This window comes from Myodes glareolus, chromosome 23 (assembly GCF_982192425.1).
Source record: "Myodes glareolus chromosome 23, mMyoGla1.1, whole genome shotgun sequence".
NCBI classification, from domain to species: Eukaryota; Metazoa; Chordata; class Mammalia; order Rodentia; family Cricetidae; genus Myodes; species Myodes glareolus.
In genome coordinates, this window is record NC_142048.1 from 3,947,254 (window position 1) to 3,973,793 (window position 26,540).

The following is a 26,540-nucleotide window of genomic DNA, read 5'->3' on the forward strand; positions in this document are numbered from 1 at the left end:
GGAATCCATGTTCCTGTTCTGTCTTCCAAAGCCAGACCAGGAAGGGAAGGTAATGGTACCCATAATGCATTTCATCTCCAGGGCAACGTGCTCTGACTCCCCACACTAAAGGGAGGGAGAAGTAGGTGAACCCCTAGAGCAGCGGTTCTCAATCTTCCTGTCGCTGCGACTCTTATATACAGTTCCTCATGCTGTGGTGACCCCAACCATAAAAGCATTTTTGTTGTTACTTCATAACTATACTTTTGCTTATTGTAAATCTTAATGTAAATTATCTGATACGTGACCCCCGTGAAAGGGTCATTCAACACCCTCCACCCCCCAAAGAATTTGTGGTCCACTAGTTCAGAGTCACTGCTCTAGAGAGTTCTGTGGGATACATAGGAGTTCACAAGCTAGAGAAGGGCTGGCACACCGGGAGATGCGGGCTTGGTGAGGAATCCACCAATCAATCCAGGCTACCACAGGGCTGGAAGCTTGGGCTGCAGAGAAGGCTCTCCAACTAAAAGGTCCAGACTGTGTTCCCAGCACCCCTGCGCCCTCTTCTGGCCTCTAAGCGCATCGCACTCACATGGATGTAGGCACACTGATACAGGAATTAAATAGAATTAATTAATCTTAACAAAGAAAGCAGCTCTTGGAAGCTCAAGTGTAGTGATAGTTCATTTGTATTTTAATAAATAAAGCTTACCTGAGGATCAGAGAGTAAAACAGCTGCGCTGGTCAGCCTTACAGACCAGGCAATGGAGACACACACCTTTAATCCCAGTAGCCACAATAGTTGCCATAGAAACCGCATGGTGCATGCCTTTAATCTCAGTGCTGCACGCCTTTAATCCCAAAACTAGAGAGGATTGTAAAATTGGAGAGACAGTTCTCAATCATTCTCATTCTGAGATTCCTGAAGGCAGGATTGCCGTTTCGGACTGAGGTACAGTAAGAGTCAGTGACTGGCTATTTTGCTTTTCTGACCTTCAAGTTGAACCCCAATTTCTAGCTCTGGTTTTTATTAATCATGCTACATTTGGCACCTAACGTTTGGGATACAAATTCACGAAAAAAAGCCATTTGCCTAAGGCTTTTTAGCCACCTGCCCAGGCCAGAGCCACTTGCACCTGGGTTCAGGAGAACTCCCATTCTCGTGCCCACCTGCCTGTTTGCAGCTTTCTGTGGCATCCACGACTTGCTGCCATCAGGAATCTCTCACTTGCTGCCAGCCCCGCATTCAGCTCGCACACAGCTTACCCTGGCTTCCCTTGCCTCAGGCGGCCTGTGAACACACACTGCAGGGCTACATTGACCAGCATCTCTTTAACAAAAATCCGTCCAGAGGCCAGGCGGTGGTGGAGCACGCCTTTAATCCCAGTACTCGGGAGGCAGAAGCAGGCGAATCTCTGTCAATCCGAGGTCATCCTGGACTACAAGAGCTAGTTCCAGACTAGTTATGAGCCCTCTCTTGTGTAGGCAGCATTGGTTTGGGGGTATTTTTTCTTCCAGGTTGGTGTTATTGCAGTTCAAATGCAATTCGAAAGTTATTTTTTTAAGGTGACCTAGCAGTGGGCGTGGCCACGTGCCCACACTATGGTGGCTGACTCAATGTAGACCCCTAACTTAATAAATAATGAGGAACCATTAAAAAAAGAGAGAGAGAGCGAGTTCCAGGACAGACTCCAACGCTACAGAGAAAGCCTGTCTTAAAAAACCAAAAATAAAATAAAATAAAACAAAAAATTCATTCAGTTTGGTTTTGAGTTCTGCTTAGAAAACCCACAGGTTATTCACATTGGAATAAGTAAGCCCAGAGTGTCAGCGTCTCTGGACTGTTTTAGTGGTATAACTGCGACACCTGCTGGCCCACATAATTGTTACACCTTAAAGTTCTCGTCTGAACCAGGATTTTAACAGAGGTAAGTCATCTGATAATGGCAGATAATATCATCCAGGAATTTAATAACCTTTGCATTTCTAATATGAAGAGAACTCTAAAAGAAGTACATGGCCTACCTAGGATGTGTACATTCTTAGCCATAACTCCTATTAGTTTGATAATTCATATTATATTCTTAAAGAAATGGTTTGATAACAGCATCAAGAATGAGAAGCTTTTAAAAATAATTTATTTTAACTTTATTTTATGTGCATTGGTGTAAAGGTGTCAGCTTCCAGGGAGCTGAAGCTACAGGCAGTTGTGAGCTGCCATGTGCGTGCTGGGAATTGAACCCGGGTCCTCTGGAAGAGCAGCCAGTGCTCTTAACCATTGAGTCATCTCTCCAGCCCAAGAATGAGAAACTTTTAGAAATGATAAAGACTTTACAGACTAGTAATGAGAAGTTGGCTGAAAGGTTTCATACCATTGAAAATGGTAACTATAATGTGTCAGGCAAAAGTCACTCCATGGCAACCTTACAGAATTGTACTGAGAGATTATCTGAAAGGATTCATACTGTTGAAATTGGCCATTAAATCTGTTAAAAAGTTATGACACACCAGCAGATAGAACATTTCTTCTGGAAGACAATCTACTTGCCATCCAAACAATTTCCAAGGATGAGAAGATATCATTAATGGAAAGACTGAAAGACTTGGAATCACATGTACATGATGAGAACCAGAAATTAATTGATTTGATGAAATCATTAGAACTATTCACAGGTGAAGGACTTCAGAATAAAAGACAGTGATACATAGATTTGAAACCATTGAAGAACTTCTCAGACCTGATAAACAGGGAGAAGAGATACAGACAAAAGACAAGAGTAAAGACTCAACATCCCCAGTTCCTCTCAGAGTCAGAGATGACTTACCAAGAGTTTTTGATACTTATCCTTATGATTATGAAAAGCCAACAAATAGTAAATACCCAAATGATATAGAGAATGTAATGGGAACCTTTATGTGTGAAAGATCTAAAAGATATCAAGGAAGCAGGAGCACCTTACGGCATGCAGTCACCACATGTGAGGGGGATGGTGAAGACATGGGCTCCCAGCAGTAAGGTTACTCCACATGATTGGCTTCAATTAATCCCAACAGTTCTTGCAGATGGTCTGCAGTTACAGTGGAAGTGCTATTGGAGAGGAAGCTAAAGTCTTAGAACAGCAAGGAAGGATCAAAGGATCAGAGGGTTCACAAGTTCAAGTTCTTGCAAGGGCTGTTATGTTAATCCACAGAGTCAAACTATTTACAATGAACACACCCTGTCCCTATGTCATACAGCATCCTTAAATGCTTGGGACAGGGTTCAGGAACCAGGAAGAAGAGTAGAATCATATACTAAGGTTAAACAAGGCCCAAGAGAAACCTTTAGTGACCTTCTACAAAGATTAACTAACGCTGTACAAATAGGGGTAATGGATCCAGAAGCTAGATGAGTACTTATTGAATCTCTGACTTTTTGAAAATGCCAACTTAGAATGCAAAAAGATACCTGGGCCTTTAAAGGTCAGATCAGCACCAATGGATGAATGGATCCTGCATACAATGAATATTGAGATATTTGACTATAATACTGAGACTTGGGTAGGGGAAGCAATTTCCAATGGTGTGAGGAGACATCAAAATGCCAAATGTTTTAATTGTGGTAGAATAGGACATCTGAGAAGGGATTGTAGGCAAGACATTCCTAGAAATAGTGTTTCCTCTGGAAATGACAAAAATAGAAGTTTTTAATCTTCTGGATTATGTAGGAGGTGTGGCAAAGACCAACACTGGACCAATGAATGATCAACAAGAGACAAACAAGGCAACCCATTACCATTGGGAAACCCCTCGAGGGACCTCTCACAAGTTCTCAGGACAAAAGGGGTCCAATTATTCATAGTCACTGTGGAGAACATGTCTCACCAGAAAAATTAGAAAATTCATTGCCTATTGTAAAAAATCATACTGCTCTTGATGATAGAATAACCATGGAGGATAAATAAAAAATTCCAGTAGAAAATAGAAAATATACACTTTTGCAGACTTCTATTAATAATCAAAGTCCAAAGCTGAGAGTATGAGTAAATAACATTATAATTGAAGAATTATTAGACACAGGTGCAGATGTGACTATCATTACTCCAGAATCTTGGCATCCAGATTGGCCTCTTCAGCAGGCAGGTGTTCGGTTCCTAGGAACTGGAGCCCTATCTCAAGTGAAACAAAACACAAGATGGGCTGAATGCACAGGGCCAGACGGACAGAGAGGAAGGCTGAGGACACACACATGTGGCTAACATAACAGTGAATCTATGGGTTCATGGTCTATTGCAGCAATGGAATACCCATCTGCAGTCTCAGAAATAGAACACAAACCAATTCATGTTTCTGGGAATGATATTATAAGATACTATATAAAACAATCACTGACTGTGAAAAAACAGAGAATAACAACTAGCGACCTCTCAGAGGTACCAAAAATCCTAGCTTTAAAATGGTTGACAGACAGACCTGTCTGGATTAAGCAATGTCCTTTAACAGAAGACAAACTGCAGGCTTCAGAACAGCTGGTACAGGAGCCACTAGACCTCACCATATTGAAAAATCAACCAGCCCTTGGAATTCTCGTGTATTTGTTGTTAAAAAGAAATCTGGAAAATGGAGAATTGTAACAGATCTAAGAGCTGTCAACAAGGTTATCCAACCTTTGGTCCTTCTACAATATGTAATTCCTCTGCCTTCCCTATTGCCTAAATGATGGCCTCCTATAGGTATTGATTTAAAAGATTGTTTCTTCACTATACCTTTACAAGAAAAGGACAGAGAAAAATTTGCCTTCACAGTGCCTACTAATAATAATTCTTAACCTAATAAAAGATATCAATAGATGATTCTTCCAAGGTAATGTTAAATAGCCCTACCCCGTACCAATATTTTGTATGTCAACCATTGGAAGTGATACACAAGCAATTTCCTGAATCTATAATTTGCCATTACGAGGATGATATTTTGCTATCTGATTCAAATGTAGATACTTTTGAAAGAATGTTTGAATAAGTAAAGAAAGCTTAGCCTTATTGGGGATTACAAATTGCTCATGAAAAAATACAAAGGAAATTCTATCAATTATTTAGGTTATAAAACAGATTTACAGAAAGTTAGACCACAAAACATGCAAATCATGAGAGAGAGATTGGTTGCAGAAACTTAATTGACTTCCACAGACTGCTAGGGGGCATTTCCAACCTGTGACCACTATAGGAATAAAACCTGAGGGCTGATTAATTTAAACAAAACATTAGATGATGACAGGAACTTAAATAGTTCCAGGGAATTATCAGCTGAAGCTAAGAGAGAATTGGTTTGATTGAAGAGAAATTACAGGAGGCATGTGTGGATCATGTGGATCCAAATCTTAACCTCATTCTGGTCATATTACTCTCTACATATTTCCTTACAGGAATTTTAATGAGGGGGAAATATTATCTTAAATGGATCTTTCTTTACCACATATGTCATGTAAAAAATTGAAAACTTATGTGGAAAAAGTCTCTGAGTTAATTATAAAAGGAAAATCGAGACTTTGTCAGTTTTCAGGTATAGACCCAACAGAAGTTGTAGCACTTTTAAATATGATAAAATTGACCAATTATGGGAAGAAAGTGAACCCTGGCAAAGAGTTTGTGGTAATGCTTTGGGAGCAACAATTATTCCAAAAGCGAGAGAATTTGACTTATAAAGAGAACTAGCCGAATCCTTCACTGCATTGTATGGGTCACACCAATAACTGGAGCCCCTACATTCTCTATTGAAGCAAATAAGTCAGGAAAGGCAGGTTACAAATCAGAAAATTTAAGTAAAGTGGATCAAAACCTTAAGGTTCTGTCCAAAAATCAGTATTTTATGTTGTTCTCATGGTGCTAAGGAATATTTTTGGTTTTTGGTTTTTGGTTTTTCGAGACAGGGCTTTTTTTTTTCTGTGGCTTTGGAGCCTGGCCTGGAACTAGCTCTTGTAGACCAGGCTGGCCTGGAACTCATAAAGATCCGCCTGCCTCTGCCTCCCGAGTGCTGGGATTAAAGGTGTGCACCACCACCACCCAGCTGGTGCTAAGGGATTTTAAAGATAATCTCAATATAGTCACTGATTCCCAATATGCAGAAAGAGTTGTCTTACTTATTGAAACCACTGAATTTATACCAGATAACACAGAATTGACTTCATTATTTATTCAGGTTCAAGACATAATCAGGAATAGGCTTCGTCCCATATACATAACACACATCCAATCCCATATGGGTCTGCCAGGCCCTCTAGAATAAGGTAATGCAGAGATTGATTGATTATTGATTGGAAGTGTGCTGAAGGCCTCAGAATTTCATAAAAACATATTTTCAATAGCAAAGGTTTTTTAAAAAGATGTTTCCCTTATGTGACAACAAGTCAAGGAAATTATAAGGAAATCTCCTACTTGTTCTTTGTACAACTAAACTCTATTACCTGAAGGAAGTAACCCAAAGGGTACTCAGAGATAAGAAATCTGGCAGATGAATGTGTTCCAGTTTGTAGAATTTGGAAAATTAAAATATATACACCACACCATTGACAACTACTCAGGTGGGCACCTGCTTTGAGTTTAGAAAGGCTGATTCAATAATGCCCCAGCATATGTCTCTAAGAAAATGAAAGTTTTTCATTTACTATAATATAACGCATTTACAGGTATTCCAAACAATCCTACAGGTCAGGCTGTTATAGAAAGATCAAATTGAACTATAAAGAATATGTTAAATAAACAAAAAAGAATGACAAATACCCCCAAAATAGATTGTATAATGCTTTATTAACCTTGAATTTTTAACCTTAATGAGAAAGGAGCAACAACTGCAGAGAGACATTGGATAGTAGAAGAAATTTCTGAATTAAATCAGCCAGTGTACTTCAGGCATATGTTGACCTCAGAATGAAAACCAGGAGATGTTCTATGTTGGGTAAGGGGTTTCCCTTTTGTCTCACAGGAGAAGAAAAACTATGGATACCATCACAATTAATAAAGATTAAGTTTGAAAAGGAGAAACCTCTTGATAAAGAGAAATGTCAGCTCACCCACAGAAGTAACAATCTTTCAGGTTATAAGGAAACCTCACAAGGGTTGGGGCAAGGTTCTGCTCTTGTCTTTGCAGGAAAACAGAAAATATTCATCTTCAAGAAGTCAAGAGATCTTGGACATCTAGATGCGCAAAGAAGAAAAAATAGTTATCCAGAAATAATCACCAAGCCAAAAAAAATCTGACTTATGATACCAATATTCTCTGCAGGGTAAAATTTCATTACCTAAGCATATATGTTTCCTCATTTCTCAATATAATGGTAGGTTCAACTCACTTAAAAATCAAAACTGAATGGGAAGTACACTTGAACGTATTGGCACTGGAGACCACTTCCTAAATAGAACTCCAGCAGCAGAGACTCTGAGAGAAACAATTAATAAATGGGACTTCCTGAAACTGAAAAGCTTCTGTAAAGCAAAGGATATGGTCAACAAGACAAAATGAAAGCCTACAGAATGGGAAAAGATCTTCACCAACCCCACATCAGACAGAGATCTGATCTTCAAAATATACAAAGAACTCAAGAAATTGGACACCAAAAGACCACATAATCCAATAAAAAAAATGGAGTACAGACCTAAACAGAGAACTCTCAACAGAGGAATCTAAAATGGCTGAAGGACACTTAAGGAAATGTTCAACATCCTTAGTTGTCAGAGAAATTCAAATCAAAACAACTCTGAGATTCCACCTTACACCTGTAAGAATGGCCAAGATCAAAAACACTGATGACAATTTATGCTGGAGAGGTTGTGGGGAAAAGGGAACACTTCTGCATTGCTGGTGGGAATGCAAGCTGGTACAGCCCCTTTGGAAGTCAAACTTTCCATTTTGATATGAATAATGTTTAAGTTTTCCACAATAAACAGTAAATTTTCCTACAGTAATCTCTGAAGTCTCCAGGAAGAAGATGGGGCCCCCAAGCAACGATTCCACCTGGATAGTAAGATGCAATTCAGCTGATAGCACTACTTTAAGATCAACTTTGTACTGCAAACTGTTCAGAATAATTTCCAGGTGGATAGCTGAGAAGATCCAGCCCATGTAGCCAGGGCTTGAGACAAGCCCTGCACTTTCTCATTACGCATAGATGGGACAAAAATGATATACTACCTCTCCCAGGACTTGACAATTAATCCAAAAATTTTTTTAGTATCCCTTAAAGGTACTGCCACACCCAGACATCAGAAAGTAATTTTTTAGAGGTTTATTTATTTATTTATTTAGGTTTATTTATTTACTATGTACACAACATTCTGCCTCCATGTATGCCTACAAACCAGAAGAGGGCACCAGATCTTATTACAGATGGTTGTGAGCCACCATGTGGTTGCTGGGAATTGAATTCAGGACCTTTGGAGTTGCTGCCAGTGCTCTTCTGAGCCATCTCTCCAGCCCCAGAAAGTAAATTTAAGAATATGACACCTGAGGAGCAAATCCAGTCCCGGAAGCCAACCCAGTCCTGGGACACTGGCGGATCAGGACTGAGCTAGTGACCAGATCCAGAGTCAGTGATCTCCACTGAACAGGTACAGGGGAGTAACTGCTGAGTGAGTGAACCCGAGCCAGAGACTGCTGAGAGTCTGGACATGAATCTGGGACCTTCAAGGGAGTAGACCTAAGCCAGGATCCCAGTGGGTGTGAGCATGAGTCTAGGATCTCTGAGGAACTCGGCCTGAGCCAGGACCTCTGTGTGTCTGGGCATTGGTCTGGGACATCAAAGGGAATAGACAGGAACCTGGAACCTCTGCGGGTTGAGCATGAATCTGGGATCTCTGAGGGACTAAGCAGGAGCACCCAAGCCTGAGACCACAGAGGCAATAGACCAGAGCCAGAAACCTTTCCAGGGCCAACTCCAACCCAGGAACTTCTGCAGGAGGGAATCCAGACCAGGATTTACAGATACAGGTCAAAGCCATAAATGTAAGCCACATTTGCCCCGAGGCAAGGAACTCCACCTCAGCAACAAATTCCACAGGAGTGACTCAAAAGGACCTGAGGAAATAAACTTCCCGGGGAGCAGAAGCCAGGAGCAAATCCAGTTCTGGGAGCCAACCCAATCCCAGGACACTGGAGGATTGGGATTGAGCCACTGACCTAACCCTGAGTCAGGGATCTACACCAGAACAGGTCCAACTCCAAGCCAGGAACTTCTGCAGGAGGGGATCCAGATCAGGATTTACAGAAACAGGGTAAAGCTGGCAACCTAGGCCAAAGTAAACCTGAGACAGCAAACTCCAAGGGAGCAGAGCAAGGCACAGGAGCACTGAGCTATCTCCAGGAACAGGAATAACCAACGGGGTAACTAGAACTGTGACACTGTTCCACGAGGAACAACCATCTGAGCTTTAGATTCACTGGCACCTAGAAGATTATTCAATAGAATCTCAGACAGCACCAACCACACCTATTAGAGGAAAAGATAAGTAGAAAAGGTAAGATCACATGCAACACCACAAAGAGCAACACAATACCAGTAAAACCTAAAGACCCTACAACAGCAAGACCTGAACAACCAAATACGGATGAACCAGAAGAAAATGACCTAAAAAATACCTTCAAGAGAATGTTTGAAATTCTTAAAGATGAAATGAGAAATTTCCTTAAAGAAATTGAGGAAAAGACAAACAAAAAATTGGAAGATATCAGCAAATCACTTAAAGAAAACCAAGAGAAAGATCAAACATATAAAAGAAACTATTCAGGACTTAAAAAAAGAAATAGAAACAATAAAGAAAACACATATCGAAGAAATTATACAAACAGAAATCATGAGAAAAAGATCAGGAACCACAAACGCAAGCATGAACAGCAGAATACAAGAGATGAAAGAGAGAATCTCAAGCACTGAAGATACAATAGAGGAAATAGACTCATCAGTTAAAGAAAATATTAAATCTAACAAAAGCTTAACCCAAAATATCCAGGAAAAATGGGACACCATGAAAAGGCCAAATCTTAGAATAATAGATATAGAAGAGGAGAAGAAGTTCAACTCAAAGGCACAGAAAATTTATTTAACCAAATCATAGAAGAAAACTTTCCCTGCCTAAAGAAAGATATGCCTATGAAGATACAAAAAGCTTACAGAATACCAAATAGACTGGATCCAAAAAAAGTCCTCTTACCACATAATAATCAAAACACTAAATATACAGAGTAAAGAAAGACTATTAAGAGCTTCAAAGGAAAAAGGCCAAGAAACATAAAGGTAGACCTATCAGAATTACACCTGACTTCTCATTGGAGACAATGAAAGCCAGAAGGTCATGGTCAAGCATTATGCAGACATTAAGAGACCATGGATGCCTGGTCAGACTACTATACCCAGGAAAACTATCAATCACCATAGAAGGACAAAACAAGATATTCCATGACAAATCTAGATTTCACCAATATCTAGCAACAAACCCAGCCCTACACAAAATACTAGAAGGAAAACTCCAACCCAAGGAAGATGGCTACACCAACAAAAACATAGACAATTGATAATCTCATAACAGCAAATCCTAAAGAACAAAAATGCACAAATTAGTATCACCAGCGATGAAAACTAAATTAACAGGAGATATTAACTGCTGGTCATTAATCACCCTTAATGTAAATGGATTCAACTCACCTATAAAAGGGTACAGGCTAACAGACTGGATATAAAAACAGAATCCATCCTTCTTCTGCATACAAGAAACACATCTCAATCTCAAAGACAGACATCGTCTCAGAATAAAGGGTTGGGAGGAAAAAATATACCAATCAAATGGACCTAAAAAACAACAAGCGAGTGTAGCTATCCTAATATCTAACAAAATAGACTTCAAGCTAAAATCAGTCAAAAGAGACAAAGAAGGTCATTTCATATTAGTCACAGGAAAACTCCATCAGGAGGAAATCTCAATACTGAACATCTATGCCCCAAATACAAGGGTACCCTCATATGTCAAAGAAACACTTCTAAAGCTTAAATCATACATTAAACCCCACACACTAATAGTGGGAGACTTCAACACTCCACTTTCACCACTGAACAGGTCAATCAGACAAAAAATGAACAGAGAAATAAGAGAACTAACAGATGTTATGACTCAACTTAACAGACATCTATAAAATATCCATACAAACAGAAAAGAATATGCCTTTTTCTCAGCTCCTCAAGAACCTTCTCAAAAATTGACCACATACTTGGTAACAAAACAAAACAAACCTCAAGAAATACAAAAAAATTGGAATAAACCAATGTACCTTATCAGATCACCATGGTTTAAAACTAGAAGTCAACAGCAATACTAATTCCAGAAAGCCCACAAACACATGGAAATTAAATAGTGCTCACCTGAATCATCAATGGGTCAAGGAAGAAATAAAGGGAGAAATTAAAGACTTCCTAAATTTCAATGAAAATGAGAACACAACATATCCAAATTTATGGGACACAATGAAAGCAGTGTTAAGAGGAAAGTTAATAGCACTAAACGCCTACATACCCACACATGAGGGCCTGCTTGTTGGGTTTTCTGTCCTGTACAGTTCCCACAGTCATTAGGTCCCAAAGAAAATCACACAGAAGTCACAATAAGTTATAACTGATTGGCATATTAGCTCAAGCTTCTTGTTAACTCTTATAACTTATGTTAACCCTATATTCTTATATATGTTAACCACATGGCTCAGTATCTTTTTCAGCGGGACAGGTCACATCTTCCTTCTTCAGTATCTGGGCAGGACTGGGGAGTAATGGGCTTCCTCCTTCCCAGAATTCTCCTGTTTTCATTGACTCGCCTCTACTTTCTGCCTAGTGGTCCCGTCAATACTTCCTGCCTGGCTACTGGCCAATCAGCATTTATTTAAAGCATAATTGACAGAATACAGAATTGTCCGCCATCACGACACTAGTGAATTAACAGAACATTTGAAAACTTTAGAACAAAAAGAAGCAAACTCACCCAAGAGAACTAGATGGTAGGAAATAATCAAAGTGAGAGCTGAAATAAACAAAATAGAAACAAAGAAAACAATATAAAGAATCAATGAGACAAAGAACTTGTTCTTTGAGAAAATCAACAAAATAGACAAACCTTTATTCAAACTAACCAAAAGACAGAGAGAATATCCAAATTAACAAAATCAGAAATGAAAAGGGGAACATAACAACAGACATGGAGAAAATACAGAGAATCATCAAGTCATATTTCAAAAACCTGTACTCCACAAAATTGGAAAACTTAAAGGAAAGGGACAACAATCTGGATAAATAGCACTTACCAAAATTAAATCAAGACCAGATAAGCAAATTAAACAGACCTATAACTGCTGAAGATATAGAAACAGTCATCAAAAGTCTCCCAACCAAAAAAAGCCCAGGACCAGATGGTTTCAGCTCAGAATTCTACAAGACTTTCAAAGAACTAATACCAATACTCCTCAAATTATTCCACACAATAGAAACAGAAGGAACACTGCCAAACTCTTTTTATGAGGCTACAATTACCCTGATACCCAAACCACAGAAAGACATTACAAGAAAGAGAATTACAGACCAATCTTACTCATGAACATTGATACAAAAATACTAAATAAAATACTGGCAAATTGAAGTCGAGAACACATCAGGACCATCATCCAAAATGATCAAGTCGGCTTCATCCCACAGATGCAGAGATGGTTCAACATACAAAAATCTGTCAAAATAATCCACCATATAAACAAGCTGAAAAATAAAAACCACATAATCATCTCATTAGATGCCGAAAAACCTTTGACAAAATACAATATCCCTTCATGATAAAGGTCTTGGAGAGGGCAGGGATACAAGGAACATACCTAAACATAATTAAGGCAATATGCAGTAAGCCAACAGCCAACATCAAACTAAATGGAGAGAAACTCCCAGCGATTCCACTGAAATCAGGAACAAGACAAGGTTGTTCACTCTCTCCATATCTATTCAATATAATTCTTGAGGTCCTAGCTAGAGCAATAAGACACAAAAAGGAGATCAAGGGGATACAAATTGGAAAAGAAGAAGTCAAACTCTAACTGTTTGCTGATGATATGATAGTTTACATAAGTGATCCCAAAAATTTTACCAAGGAACTTCTGCAACTCATAAACACTTTCAGCAATGTAGCAGGATACAAGATTAACTCAAAAAAATCAGCAGCCCTCCTGTACACAGAGGATAAAAGGGCTGGAGAAGAAATCAGAGATCCAACACCCTTCACAACAGCCACAAGTAGCATCAAATATCTCGGAGTAACTCTAACCAAACAATTGGAAGACTTGTATGACAAGAACTTTAAATCTTTGAAGAGAGAAATTGAAAAAGACACCAGAAAGTGGAAAGATCTCTCATGCTCTTGGGTAGGCAGAATTAACATAGAAAAAAATGGCAATCTTAACAAAAGCAATTTACAGAGTCAATTGAATGCCCATCAAAATCCCAGCCAAATTCTTCAAAGAACTCGAAAGAACAGCAGCAAATGTCATATGGAAAAGCAAAAAACCCAGGATAGCCCAAACAATCCTGTACAATAAAAGAACTTCTGGAGGCATCACAGTCCCTGACTTCAAACTCTACTACAGAGCTACAGTACTGAAAACAACCTGGTATTGGCATAAGGACAGACAGGAGGACCAATGGAACCGAATAGAAGACCCGGACATCAATCCTGGCATCTTCAAACACCTGATTTTTGACAAGGAAGCAGAAAATATGAAATGGAAAAAAGAAAGATTTAGCTAGCATAACTGGATATCAACATGTAGAAGAATGAAAATAGACTCATATCTATGACCATGCACAAAACTTAAGTCCAAATGGATCAAAGTCCTCAACATAAAGCCAGCCACACTGAACCTTATAGAAGACAAAGTAGGAAGTACACCTGTGCGTTGGCACAGGGAGCCACAGACACTGAGAGAAACAATGGGACCTCATGGAACTGAAAAGCTCTGTAAAGCAAAGGACACGGTCAACAAGACAAAACAACAACCTACAGAATGGGAAAAGATCTTCACTAACCCCACATCAGACAGAGGTCTGATTTCCAAATTATACAAAGAACTCAAGAAATTGGACACCAAAAGAACACATAATCCAATTAAAAATGTAGTACAGACCTAAACAGAGAACTCTCAACAGAGGAATCTAAAATGACTGAAAGACACTTAAGGAAATGTTCAACATCCTTAGTTATCAGAGAAATGCAAATCAAAACAACTCTGAGATTCCATCTTACACCTACAAGAATGACCAAGATCAAAAACACTGATGATAACTTATGCTGGAGAAGTTGTGGGGAAAAGGGAACATTTCTGCATTGCTGGTGGGAATGCAAGCTGGTACAACCCCTTTGGATGTCAGTGTGACGATTTCTCAGAAAATTAGGAAACAACCTTCCTCAAGACCCAATAATACCACTTTTGGGTATATCCAAAGGATGCTCAATTGTGCCACAAGGACGTGAGCTCAACTATGCAGCTTTGTTTGTCATAGCCAGAACCTGGAAACAGCCTAAATGTCCCTTGATCGAAGAATGAATAAGAAAAATGTGGTATATTTACACAATGGAGTACTACACAACAGAAGAAAATAACGACAGCTTGAATTTTGCAGGAAAATGGATGGAGCTAGAAAATACCATTTTGAGTGAGGTAACCCAGACCCAGAAAGACAATTATCACAAGTACTCACTCATAGGTGGTTTTTAAACATAAGGCAAAGAAAGCCAGCCTACAAACCACAATCTCAGAGAACTTAGACAACAATGCAGACACTAAGAGAGATTTACATAGATCTAATCTACATGGGAAGTAGAAAGTAGAAAAAGACAAGATCTCCTGAGTAAATTGGGAGCATGGGGACCTTGGGGGAGGGTTGAATGGGGGGAGGGGAGAGGCAGGGAGGGGATCAGAGAAAATTGTAGAGCTCAATAAATATCAGTAAAAAAAAGAAAAAAAGAATATGACACCTACATTACCAAGAGTTGGGGTGGGTGGTTTTTGTTTGTTCAATGGATTATGGGCTATTTGTCCTTTTTTAGGTGAGTAGTTACAAGTTATTATTGATAATGGTCAGGTAAAAACTAATTAAAGGAAATTAAGATTCAAGGTCCTTATTTTAAAAAGAAAAGAAAGAGTATAGATATGATAAGATTAATTTTTTAGAGTATGCTGCATATATATTTCTACTCTTGTTCAAAGTATTGTACCCATACAACTCATTTAACAATGTAATGCCAATTTTTATTCCTTGAAAGTTATTATTACCAACTGTTTAGGGTAATAAAGAAATACAGGCTAGTAATTAGTCACCTATCATAATTGAGCTTGCAATATATTAGGTATGTTTTCAAGGTCAAACAAAGATAGATTTTTAGAAAGACAGATCATCTTCAAACACTTCAGAGATCTACAGAATATGGCATTTAAGATGTTTTAATAACATTGGCTCCTTTTTATTACAATGAGGCATGTCTGGCAGCATCGATCTACTTCAAAGAAAAAATGCCACATAGAGTTTTGCTTTCTTTGTGGCAAAAGGGAGCCACTGAGCAAGAAAATGTCCTTACCTCAACGGCTAGCAGTAAGCTGTCCTAACTGGACAAGCAGGACACAAAACAAAGTGACTGCCAGACATTGTCAAGACAAGGAGGGACAGTCCTTAGAATATCCTGCTTCACAGAAAAGTCTGTCAGATATGCTAGGCCTGTGGGCCTAAGATGTGTGCCCCAGCACTGCCGAGGAACTTTGGGTGACTGTCTAGGCAGTCAGCTATTTTTGTCATTTCTCACATTTTTTTGGAAGTTGCTTGCTTGTACTTCCTGCTTACTAAATTAATATTATTTCCTTATTGGGTCTCTGAGGGAGGTGAAGATTTGTTATAGCTATAGTTTGCCAGACACAGAAATCAAGTTATGATAGAAAGTAAATTAGATATAAGTCTTTGGATTCACCCAGATAAGATAAATATGGAGTATTTTCTCTGAATTTATCAGAGAATAATTTATTTTAACTGACTAGACATTGTTAATGTATTTATTGCCTGTATAGATTGTATACAGTCATTGTATTTATTGTATATACTTTTCTTTTATTAGTTATAGCTTTCTTTTTTATTTTAGGCAAAAAGGGGAAATGTAGTGATATTTAATTTGTATTTTAATAAGTAAACCTTGCCTAAAGATCAGAGAATCAGCCTTACAGACAGGGCAGTGGTGACACACACCTTTAATCCCAGTTGCCAAGCTAGTTTGCCATAGAAACCAGGCAGTAGTGGTGCACGCCTTTAATCTCAGCCCTAGAGAGGAATATAAAATGGGAGGAGACAGCTCTCACACACAGTCTCATTCTGAGGATTCCTGGAGGCAGGATGGCCATTTCGGACTGAGGTTGAGGTAAGAGCCAGTGGCTGGTTGTTTTGTTTTTCTGACCTTCAGGTTGAACCCCAATTTCTGTCTCTGGGTTTTTATTAATCACGCTACACCTAAAGGCCAGGAGATTGGCTGTCTGCCACAGGTTGGTCAGGATCTGTGGGAAGGCTGTGCATGTGACAAACGCGGAAGGGAAGAGTGCATGGGATCCAAGTCAGGAGTGTCTCTGAGGATCCTTGACCAAGCCTGGACCTCAGATCCAGAACCTAGAAGCTGGGAGTGTGGCTCAGAGGTGAAGTTACAGCCTAGAATCCTCCAATGAGGGGTTGGGGCACGAGTCAGGGGTGGATCCCCAGCTTAGAATCCCCAGTGTGGGACTGGGGGAGTGGCTTAGGTTGAAGACCCTGCCTAGAATCCCCAGTGAGGGCCTGGGGGCGTGGCTTAGGGTGGATCTTGGCGTAGAATCCTCCAGTGAGGAGCTGGGGGTGTGGCTCAGAGGTGGAGCCTCTATCTAGACTTCTCCAGTGAGGAGCTGGGAGCAGGACTGAGGGTTGGAGTCCCTGCCTAGTTGGTGTGGGAAGTCCTTCTGTCTATGTGTTGCTTTTGTTGGTTAATGAATGAAATCTGTTTCCGCCAGCTGCTTAGCAGAATGGGGCAAGGTGGGAGTTCCAAGCAGGTAAAGGAGGAGAGAGTAGGCAGAGTCAAGGAGAAGTCATGTAGCCCCATTGGAGACAGTCTCCTGATGGAACTTTACCCACACAGCAACGTGACTATACACGGATCAATAGAAATGGGTTGATTTAAGGTATAAGAGTTAGGGGCTGGAGAGATGGCTCAGTGGTTAAGAGCACTGGCTGCTCTTCCAGAGGTCCTGAGTTCAATTCTCAGCAACCACGTGGTGGCTCACAGCCATCTATAGTGAGGTCTGGTGCCCTCTTCTGGCCTGCAGGCACACATGGAAGGAATATTATGTACATAATAAATAAATAAATCTTTTTTTTTAAAGATATGAGTTAGCCAGAAATACTCTTAAGCTATTGGTCAAACAGTGCTGCAAATAATATAGTTTCTGTGTGATTATTTCATGGTCTGGGCAGCCAGGAACAAACAAGTGGCCTCCACCTAGTGTTATAAACAAGAAAAGGTAGGCTTTGGTCTGAAACCCTTTGGTTCTCTGACCTTCCCTTCCCATTGTTGTCTGCTGAGAGGGTCTGGGTTTCTGAGTTCTGTCCTGTAAACTGTTCATACCTCAGAAGTCTGTTTGTTGCACCTCCTCCCCTGCCCCTGGAAAGTGGGATCCAGCAGGTGCCACAAGACTGGTCTGTTCTCCCTTCTCACGTGTGCATGTAGATTGGTGGCTGGTCCCTGTTTTCGACCTCTGCAGGTGCTACGTGGCAGTTACCGTCAGCATCCCAGCATATGGTTGATCTGCCCTTGCCTCCCTGCCCATCTGATAAGTGCTGAGAACACGGCACCTCCTGGTAGCTTGAATTTGCTTTCCTTGGGGTACAGGAAGGTAGGGCACCTTTAAAAACACAAGAGGCCTTTTTCTCAGACCTGACTTCCTTCACCCGGCCTCCCAGAGCCCTGGGGAGACAGGTACTTATCTTAGGAGGGTGCGTCTAGGGAGCAGGGCAGGGCCCTGGGTGGGGCGTCATTACCTGTTTATGGTGTCGTGGTCACTTGCACCTGAGTGATTCCAAAACCTCAACTATGCAGAGAGTGACCATTTGAAAGGGAGTGGGTGGCTGAGCCACTGGCATTCCGTCAGGTGCCAGGGGACGGGTTCTCAAGTGCATGGAACTGAAGGGCAGAAAATAAACCTTTCCCAGGGCAATGGTGCAGCAGCGCTTGGCACTGCTGGCCCCTGGCAGCTCCACCTCGTGTATTTCTAGAGCATTACTTCCCCACCAAAACCACCCCCTGGCAGCCCCTGATCAGCTCCTTGTCTGTGGATTTCCCCGCCTGTGAATTTCTTGTGAGCCCTTTACACACAGTTGGAACATCTATGTTGGCTGCTGTCACTCAGCAACATGTCTCCTTACGAGGCTTTATTCCCTCCACTCAGGGAGGGGTCACTGTGTCATGCGACCCTTGATGCTGTAACTGTCTTCTGCATACTGGTCCAGGAGGATTCAGGTTTTAAGTTTATGGACTTAATTCCTCTCCCTCAGCAGGCTCCTAGGACCCCAAACTCAAGAGTTAGGACCTGGGGCTGGAGAGATGGCTCAGAGGTTAAGAGCACTGACTGCTCTTCCAGAGGTCCTGAGTTCAATTCCCAGCAACCAAATGGTGGCTCACAACCGTCTGTAATGAGATCCGGCACCCTCTTCTGGCATGCGGGCATATATGCAGGCAGAATGTTGTATACATAATAAATAAATAAATCGTTTTTTTTTTTTTTTTTAAAAAAAAAAAGAGTTAGGACCTACAGGTTTTGTGGGTAACTCCGGAGGAGGGGAATAGGTTACATGATTCTAGTATTTAAGAGTCAGAGGGGGCCGGGCCATACTGGCGCACTCCTTTAATCCCAGCACTAGGGAGGTGCAGGCAGATCTCTGCCGAGTTCAAGGTCAGCCTGGTCTGCAAGAACTAGTTTCAGGACAGGCTCCAAAGCTACAGAGAAACCCTGTCTCGAGGGGGGAAAAAAAGAGTCAGAGGGCCTATCAACAGGTTTTAGGGTTCTGGGGTCTCTCTTTCCAGTGGAATGTCTTCATGCAGCGGTGGCTGAGCTGTGGATGGGGGCTGCAGATGGAGAGTGCAAGCCAGATGTGACTTTTACAGCGCAGCGCTGGGGAGCCCTTGCTCCCTCACAGTGGGGTGAGTGAAGGGAAAGGGAGGCCCTAAGCGAAGGAGGAGCGGTACCACAGAACCGGTGGGAGGATGGATGAGGACGGGAAAGGTCACCGCGGAGTACAGGACCGGGAGGGGAGGGTCAAGGAGTCCGGAGGGGGCCGCGGAAACGGCGCGAGGGGAACTTCCCCCTTGGTCAGTAGGCAGCTGGTGAGACTGGAGAAAGGAGCCCACACGGAGGGCGGGAAGGAGGCGGAAGGAGGAGAGAAGCCAAGAGCCAGGGCGGGGCGGTCGGTCAGGTGAAAACCATTCTTCCTCCCCGGGCTGTCCCGAGCTGGCTCCCACGGTGAGTGCGGCGGGAGTCCTGGGGGCCGCGGGGGATTGGGGTCTCCGGCGGCCCCGACAAGACTTTCTGCGCGCCCTTGACCGCGAGCTACTGACCGCTCCGGCCCAGGGGCCCCGGGGATGAGCCATATTCCAGGGTCAGGAGCCAGCGCTTCTCGCCAATTCGTGTCCGCATAGCCCAGCGGCTCTGACCCTGACTCGGTTTCCCGTTTGTGTTTGTGATGTTTCCAGGTGTTCGGAATCTTTGTCCTCACGCCGACACCGGGGAAGCTCGGATGAGGAGCCTTAGATCTCCAAGCCTCAGTTTCCCCCTATTGGCATGAAGCTTGCGGTGAAGGTGATCTGCGATGCGCGGTGGCCACTAAGTGGGTAGTCGTCTATCACCATAGTTAAAGTAAGAGAGTTCGTGCTAGCCAAGCTTCGGAGGCTTTGAGGGTAATTTACCTTCTTTTCTCTTCCTTTATTCCTTTCCTTTCTGAGACTGGCTTTGAACGTTCAACCTTCCTTTCTGGACCCCCAGTTTCACTTCTTCACCTTGACCTGTTGTTGTCAGGAGAGGAAGGTGTGGCTGCAGGAAGACACTAGTTGGTCTCCACCTGGCTCCAGTGTTTGTGCAGCCAGGCCCAGGGCGGATCCCCTCGCTCAGGAGTGGTACTTCCCGCCTCAGGGCTTAGGCTGTGCGGACCCTGGGGGGCCTCCGGGGACTACTCTGTGTCCATAAGTCCGGAGTTTCACAGGCCCCACTCTCGGCTGGGAGTCCAGCTCAGTGCCTCCTCTGGCGGGAAACTAACTCGGTCGATTCCAGTGGTGACCGACCCCCTCTGAGCTCGGCCCATGTATTTGCTTGACTCTTGATTACTTGGCTCTTTTGTCTGTGACATTTATCTCTGAGAAAATCAAAGTGATTATTGTAATCCTGATGTAAATGTCACCGGAGGAAGTCTATCGCCTGGATGGGACCCACCTGGAGGGGTGGGGACTCAGGGAGACCCTACATGGGACCCCAGATGGGAGCTGTGAGGCTGCTGTGAGGCCGAGCCCTGCTTCCTGAAAGGGGCGAGGATCCCTCTCCTCCCCAGCCTCAGTTTCCCCGTCTGGACTGATGGTCTGGGATCCTGGCTCATTTCCTTCCCTGGCCCGGAAGAGGGAAGCAGCGCCCTTCCGTGAATCATGCGGGTGGCTCGCGGAAGCTGGGATGCGACGTGCAGCGCTGGGGCAACCTGGTCATCATGTGGACCTGGGGCGAGGCTTTCCATAGCTTTATCTTTATAGAAATTCTCTTTTTGTTTATAAAAGTTAGACCCCGCTCCTTGTAAAGAGAAGCTTACCAACGTTAAGGGAAGGCAAATTGGTACAATCCCGAGAGGAACCTCACTGGGGTCAGGGCTGGTACAGCCCGCCCTGCCCAGCCTGGTGCGGGGTGGCCGCGGGCAAATGTCTGTCAGCTGGAAACCCAGGCTGACCACTGGACCCAGATGGGGGCCTTCCCGAAGCTCCAACGTACTCTACAGCCCGCAGTCTGTGGGAGCATATCCAAGAGCTTTCTGAGAGTATCCGCAGAGGTCCAGACATTCATCCCAAAGAAGTTCTCAGATCCTCCGTGTGTCACCCTCTGCAGCTCCACGGCCTCATACATAGTGACATAGTGATATTTTATTTGGGCTTTAGTAAAAATAGTTTGCCTAAAGATTAGAGTGCAGAGCTAAGCCGCTAGAATTCCTGGACTCAAGGGCACCCTTGACTACCAGAGAGTGTCAGGGTAAGGAGAGAAACAGTTCACATCTTTGATTCCAGTACTTGAAAAGACACTCCTTTGACCCCAGCACTAATTGGAACCTGAGGCCGGAGTTCAGTGCAGTCTCAGGGGCACTCTGAGGTTTGGTGGGGAGCACTGCGGTCTACAGTCACATCTACAGATTGATCGCCCTGTGTTGTCTGAGCTCTCTATTGGCTGATGCTTTGCTTGTCTGATTTTCAACTTGAACCCCAATATCTGTCTCTGGGTTTTTATTATTCATGCTACACTCATAGGCTTCTCTGTGTAGCCCTGGCTGTCCTGGCACTCGCTCTGTGGACCAGGCTGGCCTTGAAATCCACCTATCTCTGCCTCCCCCTAGGACTGAAGGTGCTGAGATTAAAGGTTTGCTCCTCCAATGCAGTAGGGGAAGGGCAGAGAGTGAATCCTGTGCCTCAGTAGCAAATGCTACTGAGGGGTCCCACCCCTAAGCCCCGCCCCAGCCCCTCACTGGGGATCCTAGGCAGGGGCCCCAGCCCCTCACTGGGGGATCCTAGGCGTTCTCTGCAGCCTGCTCCTTCTTTTCCCTCCTGGCCTCTCTGGCCCCTCCTCTCCTGCTGCTACTTGATGCTGTTTCTGTTTCAATTTCCGCATAGATGCGGCAGTCACTACAGGGAACGCTGGTTCCTCAGTGCCCCCACCCCCACCCCTCACCTCTGTTGGTGGGAACAGAACTCAACACTGCTCTGGGCTCCAGGCCTGGGGACGGAGGGTGTTTCGGACTCGGGAGTCCCCACAGTCACCCCTGGGAGAGGCTCCTGGGCCCTGACCAGTGAAATAAGTAACTCTGCTGCGAGGGGAAGAAAGGGACCAGAACCGCCGGAATTCCTGCGACTTTCTGTGACCTCAGGCTTCTGATACTCTGTCCCACTTCAGCGCCTTGCTGGTGGTGGGCAACAGCATGCGCGCACAGTGCTTCACCCAGGCACCCAGATCCCTTACTGGGGTTTGTGTCCCACAGGGTCCTTCAAGCCCCAGATGCCACCTCAAGGCTCCCTTGCCTTGAGCCCGCCCGCCCCCCTCCCACCCCTCCACGTGCAGGTCGGTTTCCTTCTAGGTCCTCAGATTTGGTGACAAGCCCCTTTGCCCGCTGAGTTCTCTCCAAGCCACTCTCTCTCCTCACAGGTTTAACCTCAGGCCAGGGTGGGAGGATCTCTCTGTAAGTTCAAGGCTAGCCTGGGCTACACTGTGAGCTGCTGTCAATGCAGATGTGTCCTCAGGGCCTTTGGGGGTGACAGGTGACCCTGGTTCTGTTCCCAGTGCACTCACACAGAGCTGCTAAATCACTCTCTCCCACCCCCAACTTTTTTCCTCACCCTAAAGGAGGGCCCAGCCAAGCTCTGTCACCCTCACCTCCCTCTGTGTCCTCTGGGCTGTGTCTGCCTCACCTCTGTGTGACCCCACATCATCCTGTGCCCTCAGCTCAGTGTCCCTGCTGCCCCAACCCTTGGCTCTGCGGGACCCCACATTCAGGCAGTAGGATCACCACACTTTGCTGCTGTCAGGGACTCTGAGACTGAACCAGGTTGTGTCCCTTTGTGGTTTGTCTGTGGTCTGCCCTGTTGAACTCTTGTGCATCTTTCAAAGCCTCAGCCTCGATGTCTCAGTCCCATTTACTAGGTCGCTGCCTTCTCTCTGTGGGACCCTGGATGTCAGGGTCTTGTCCAGGATTGAGGTGTATCAGGCTTCCGGGCTGTCCTGGAAGTCATCATGTAGACCAGGCTCACCTTGAACTCATGGAGATCCTCCTGCCCCTGCCTCTCTAGTGCTAGGATTAAAGGTGTGCACCACCATGCACTCCTGGCATGTTTGAGTTTTTAACAGGAGTTTGGGTGGCTTGGCAAAAATCTGAAGATCTCGTTCATGTTAACCGAGGTCTAGCTTAGGCGCTGATGGAAGTTTATCCTGGGCAGGAGGAATCTCTTTCCTGACTCTGACTGAAGCTGCTCAAATTTCAGGAGAAGCCTGAGAGCCCCATGTGTATCCATTAGGCGAATGAATGAATGAACTAATGACGGACTTCAAACCCACAGGAGTCCTAGGGCAGGGTCTGGCTGCTGTGCAGGAACCTGTCCCTCAAGATCAGCGGAATGGCAGCTAACAAAACCTCCCTGTGCAAATCAATAGCAGTCGCGCAGGTTACAGTCCTGAGGCCTATGGCACTTTTTCTGGGGTCCATCTTGTTTGACTTGGAGGTTCAGAGAGGTCAAACCACTGTGTCAAAATCACACAGCAGAACCCATGGCACAGAGCCAGAAGCCAGCCTGGTCCAGGCAGTAGCAGGTGGGGTTGCTTGAAACCTACAATCTCAAGGACATTTGTCAAACCCTACATTGTTCAACAGTCATTCAACAAAGGCTTGTTGCTGGAAATGCTTTGTGCAGGTGTCCCCTCTAAATGTGCAGGCACCAAGGTCTGGGCACAAAGCCAGGGTGTGTGGGCCTGTTCAGTGAAGGAGGAAGTCCCGCAGTGAGTCTTCTCTGCTCATGAAAGACAACCGTGCTCTGGGTTCCCAGGCGAGGGGCTTGTAGGCTGAGCCCTGCGGTCTGTCAACCCAGCACTCAGGACGCAAGGGTAGGTGGACAGCTCAAGGCCATCCTCAGCTACACAGCCAGTTTGAGGACAGCCTGGGCTACACAACTCTGTGTCAGTGGGGAATAAAGTTTCCTGAAATCAAGACCATGTGAGCTGGGGTTCTGATGGATTTGCAAGAGTTTACCACAAACATCAAATGCTTTCTGCCTTGGCTTCTTGCCCATCTCATGCTGGGCAGGGCCAGGGCCCAATGCACAAAGGGACAGGGACCGGCAGTGCCAGGGGACAGAAGGGGCAATGAAGAATGCCTGGGACACGAATCATTCAAAATGGGGATGAAGGCTCCGTGAGGACCTGGTCTGAGTCCAATGACAATCAATATTGGTGGGGGAGGGCGAGGAGGACTGAGCGTTCGTGTCTGTCCAACCTGGGTACACAGCTCCCATGACCTTGCTCTAGGCCTACCGACGCCATGCGGACGCCCCGGCCGCGCCTCGACGTGATCCTCGTCCTGGCCATGGCTTCCATCTCACTGCTGCTCCTGTCTCACGTGTCACCGCCCGGCTGCCCCGCACTGGAGAGGCCCGCGGAGCCCCAGGAGTTCGCCACGTGGGCCCCGAACCCTCCGCGCGCGGCCTCCGCCCCGTGCCTGGCCAACCTGTCGATGGCGGAGCACCCGGACTTCAGCGCGCTGCCCGCGCACGTGCGCGACTTCCTGCTGTACCGACACTGCCGCGACTTTGCGCTGCTGCGGGAGCCGCCGGCCGCCAAGTGCGCGCGGCCAGTGTTCCTGCTGCTCGCCATTAAGTCGTCACCCGCCAACTATGGTCGCCGCCAGGTGCTGCGCCGCACGTGGGCGCAGGAGCGGCAGGTACACGGGGCGCCGCTGCGCCGCCTCTTCCTCGTGGGCAGCGATCGCGACCCTCGAGAGGCCCGTAAGTTCAGCCGGCTGCTGGAGCTGGAGGCGCGGGCGTACGGTGACATCGTGCAGTGGGACTTCCACGACTCCTTCTTCAACCTCACGCTTAAGCAGGTGGGCGAAGGAAGTGGGGTTCTGCAGTATGCACAAGAGGCCCACGCAGGGAAGGGGGAAGGCCTGAGCGACGGGGCCTGGGAAACCCCGCTAGCCCGCGTGTCCCCCACTCCACCCGCAGGTCCTCTTCCTGGAGTGGCAGCGGACTCGCTGCCCCGACGCCAGCTTTGTTCTCAATGGGGACGATGACGTCTTTGCGAACACGGACAACATGGTCACCTACCTGCAGGGCCGTGACCCGGACCGCCACCTCTTCGTGGGTCACCTGATCCAGAACGTGGGCCCTATTCGCTCGCCCTGGAGCAAGTACTTCGTGCCCAAGCTGGTGACCGCTGACGAGAGCTACCCGCCGTACTGCGGCGGCGGCGGCTTCCTGCTGTCGCGCTTCACCGCGGCCGCGCTGTTTCGCGCCGCGCGCGACCTCCCCATCTTCCCCATCGACGATGTGTTCCTGGGCATGTGTCTGCAGCAGCAGGGCCTGGCGCCCGCTTCGCACGACGGGGTGCGCACGGCGGGGGTGCACGCCCCTAGTCCCCGCCTGTCCTCCTTCGACCCCTGCTTCTACCGGGGGCTGCTCCTCGTGCATCGCTTCCTGCCCTTCGAGACGCTGCTGATGTGGGACGCGCTGAGCCAGCCCCAGCTCTCCTGCGGCAAGCAGAGCGCGGTCTCCTGAGACACTGGGGTGGTCAGCATTCCCCCCACCCCGCCCCGGTTCCTGTCCCCACCCTCGAGCGGTGTCAGGGCAGGTCTGAGGAGCCGGTAAGCTTCAAAACCCTCTCGGTACTGCTCACCGTGACAGGCTCTGGGTTGAACAAGTGTGAACTAAGGAGAATTGCTGCGGCCACGGCCCAACTCGGAGCTCCTGGTGTCAGGTTCCGGCCTTGCCCCGAGCCTCTGCCTCCGCAGGTCCCCAACGAAGTGAGGCAGGGGAGCGAGAAGGATTTTGACTTGGCCGCAGTGGTGTTCCCCAAGGATTCGGGGAATAGGGATAAGAGTGGTCCTGTGTCCCACAGACGGGTGACGGGAAATAAAGTCTGTGGAAGGCTGAAGGTGATGCTTTACAGTGCGGGGCACAGAACACGGGGCTTGACCCCTTTTCGTTTTATCAATTCAGAATTATTGTTTCATTGAGTATGCCACGCCGTGGGTGGACAAAGGGTCTACCCCTGGGGCTTGAACTCAGATCTTCAGGCTTGGTGGCAAGCGCCTCTACTCTCACCAGTCCCCGTTTTAATCTTTTTTAAAGCACTATTCACGTTCTAATGCTATCTGCTATACGCTCTCTTTTACCTTTAATATTTTATTAACCTACAAAATCGAGCGTTCATTGTGACATCTTCACTTCTCAAGTCCCCCTTGGTCCCCTGCTCCCCTTCCCCATCCATTCTTGTTTTGTTTTGTTTTGTTTTCCCCAAAAGTGGGTTTTCCCGGTGTGAGTTGTTGCTGCAACAGTGGAGTCCTAGTCAACGGAGGACACCGAACTCTGCACACACAGCCCGGGGTGGGCTGGTGGGCGGGGCAAACCCGCCTAACTTCCCCATGCAGCAAGCCTGTTTCCCCAGTGTGTCCTGGTGTCACCTCAGGTCTTTGTGTGACTGCAGCGCAGCCACAACCCACCGCTGCCCCCCACCCCCGTGTGGCT

General features: G+C 45.5%; 1 protein-coding gene across 4 annotated transcripts; it reads left to right on the forward strand.

Annotated features, from left to right (window-relative positions):
- Nucleotides 1–18,915: 18,915 nt before the first annotated feature.
- On the forward strand, nucleotides 18,916–25,947 carry B3gnt3 (UDP-GlcNAc:betaGal beta-1,3-N-acetylglucosaminyltransferase 3). Of its 4 annotated transcripts, none has more exons than XM_085680423.2 (4): nucleotides 18,916–19,217; nucleotides 19,767–19,970; nucleotides 24,325–24,898; nucleotides 25,020–25,947. In XM_085680423.2, the coding sequence occupies exons 3-4, from the start codon at nucleotides 24,338–24,340 to the stop codon at nucleotides 25,569–25,571; spliced, it is 1,113 nt and encodes a 370-aa protein (XP_085536549.1). In that variant the 5' UTR covers nucleotides 18,916–19,217; nucleotides 19,767–19,970; nucleotides 24,325–24,337; the 3' UTR covers nucleotides 25,572–25,947. The 4 variants fall into 4 exon arrangements, with proteins under 4 accessions (XP_085536549.1, XP_048283108.2, XP_048283109.2 ...); XM_048427151.3 differs by lacking the exon at nucleotides 18,916–19,217 and adding an exon at nucleotides 19,397–19,536; XM_048427152.3 differs by lacking the exon at nucleotides 18,916–19,217 and adding an exon at nucleotides 19,397–19,536 and having other exon boundaries at nucleotides 19,767–19,929.
- Nucleotides 25,948–26,540: the final 593 nt, after the last annotated feature.

What these genes read in the sequence shown, in the direction of transcription:
- B3gnt3 (XM_085680423.2), top strand. Translation starts at nt 24,338, where the DNA reads ATGCGGACGCCCCGGCCGCGCCTCGACGTGATCCTCGTCCTGGCCATG. An exon ending in TCAACCTCACGCTTAAGCAG is followed by an intron (nt 24,899 to 25,019) that starts GTGGGCGAAGGA and finishes CTCCACCCGCAG; the next exon opens with GTCCTCTTCCTGGAGTGGCA.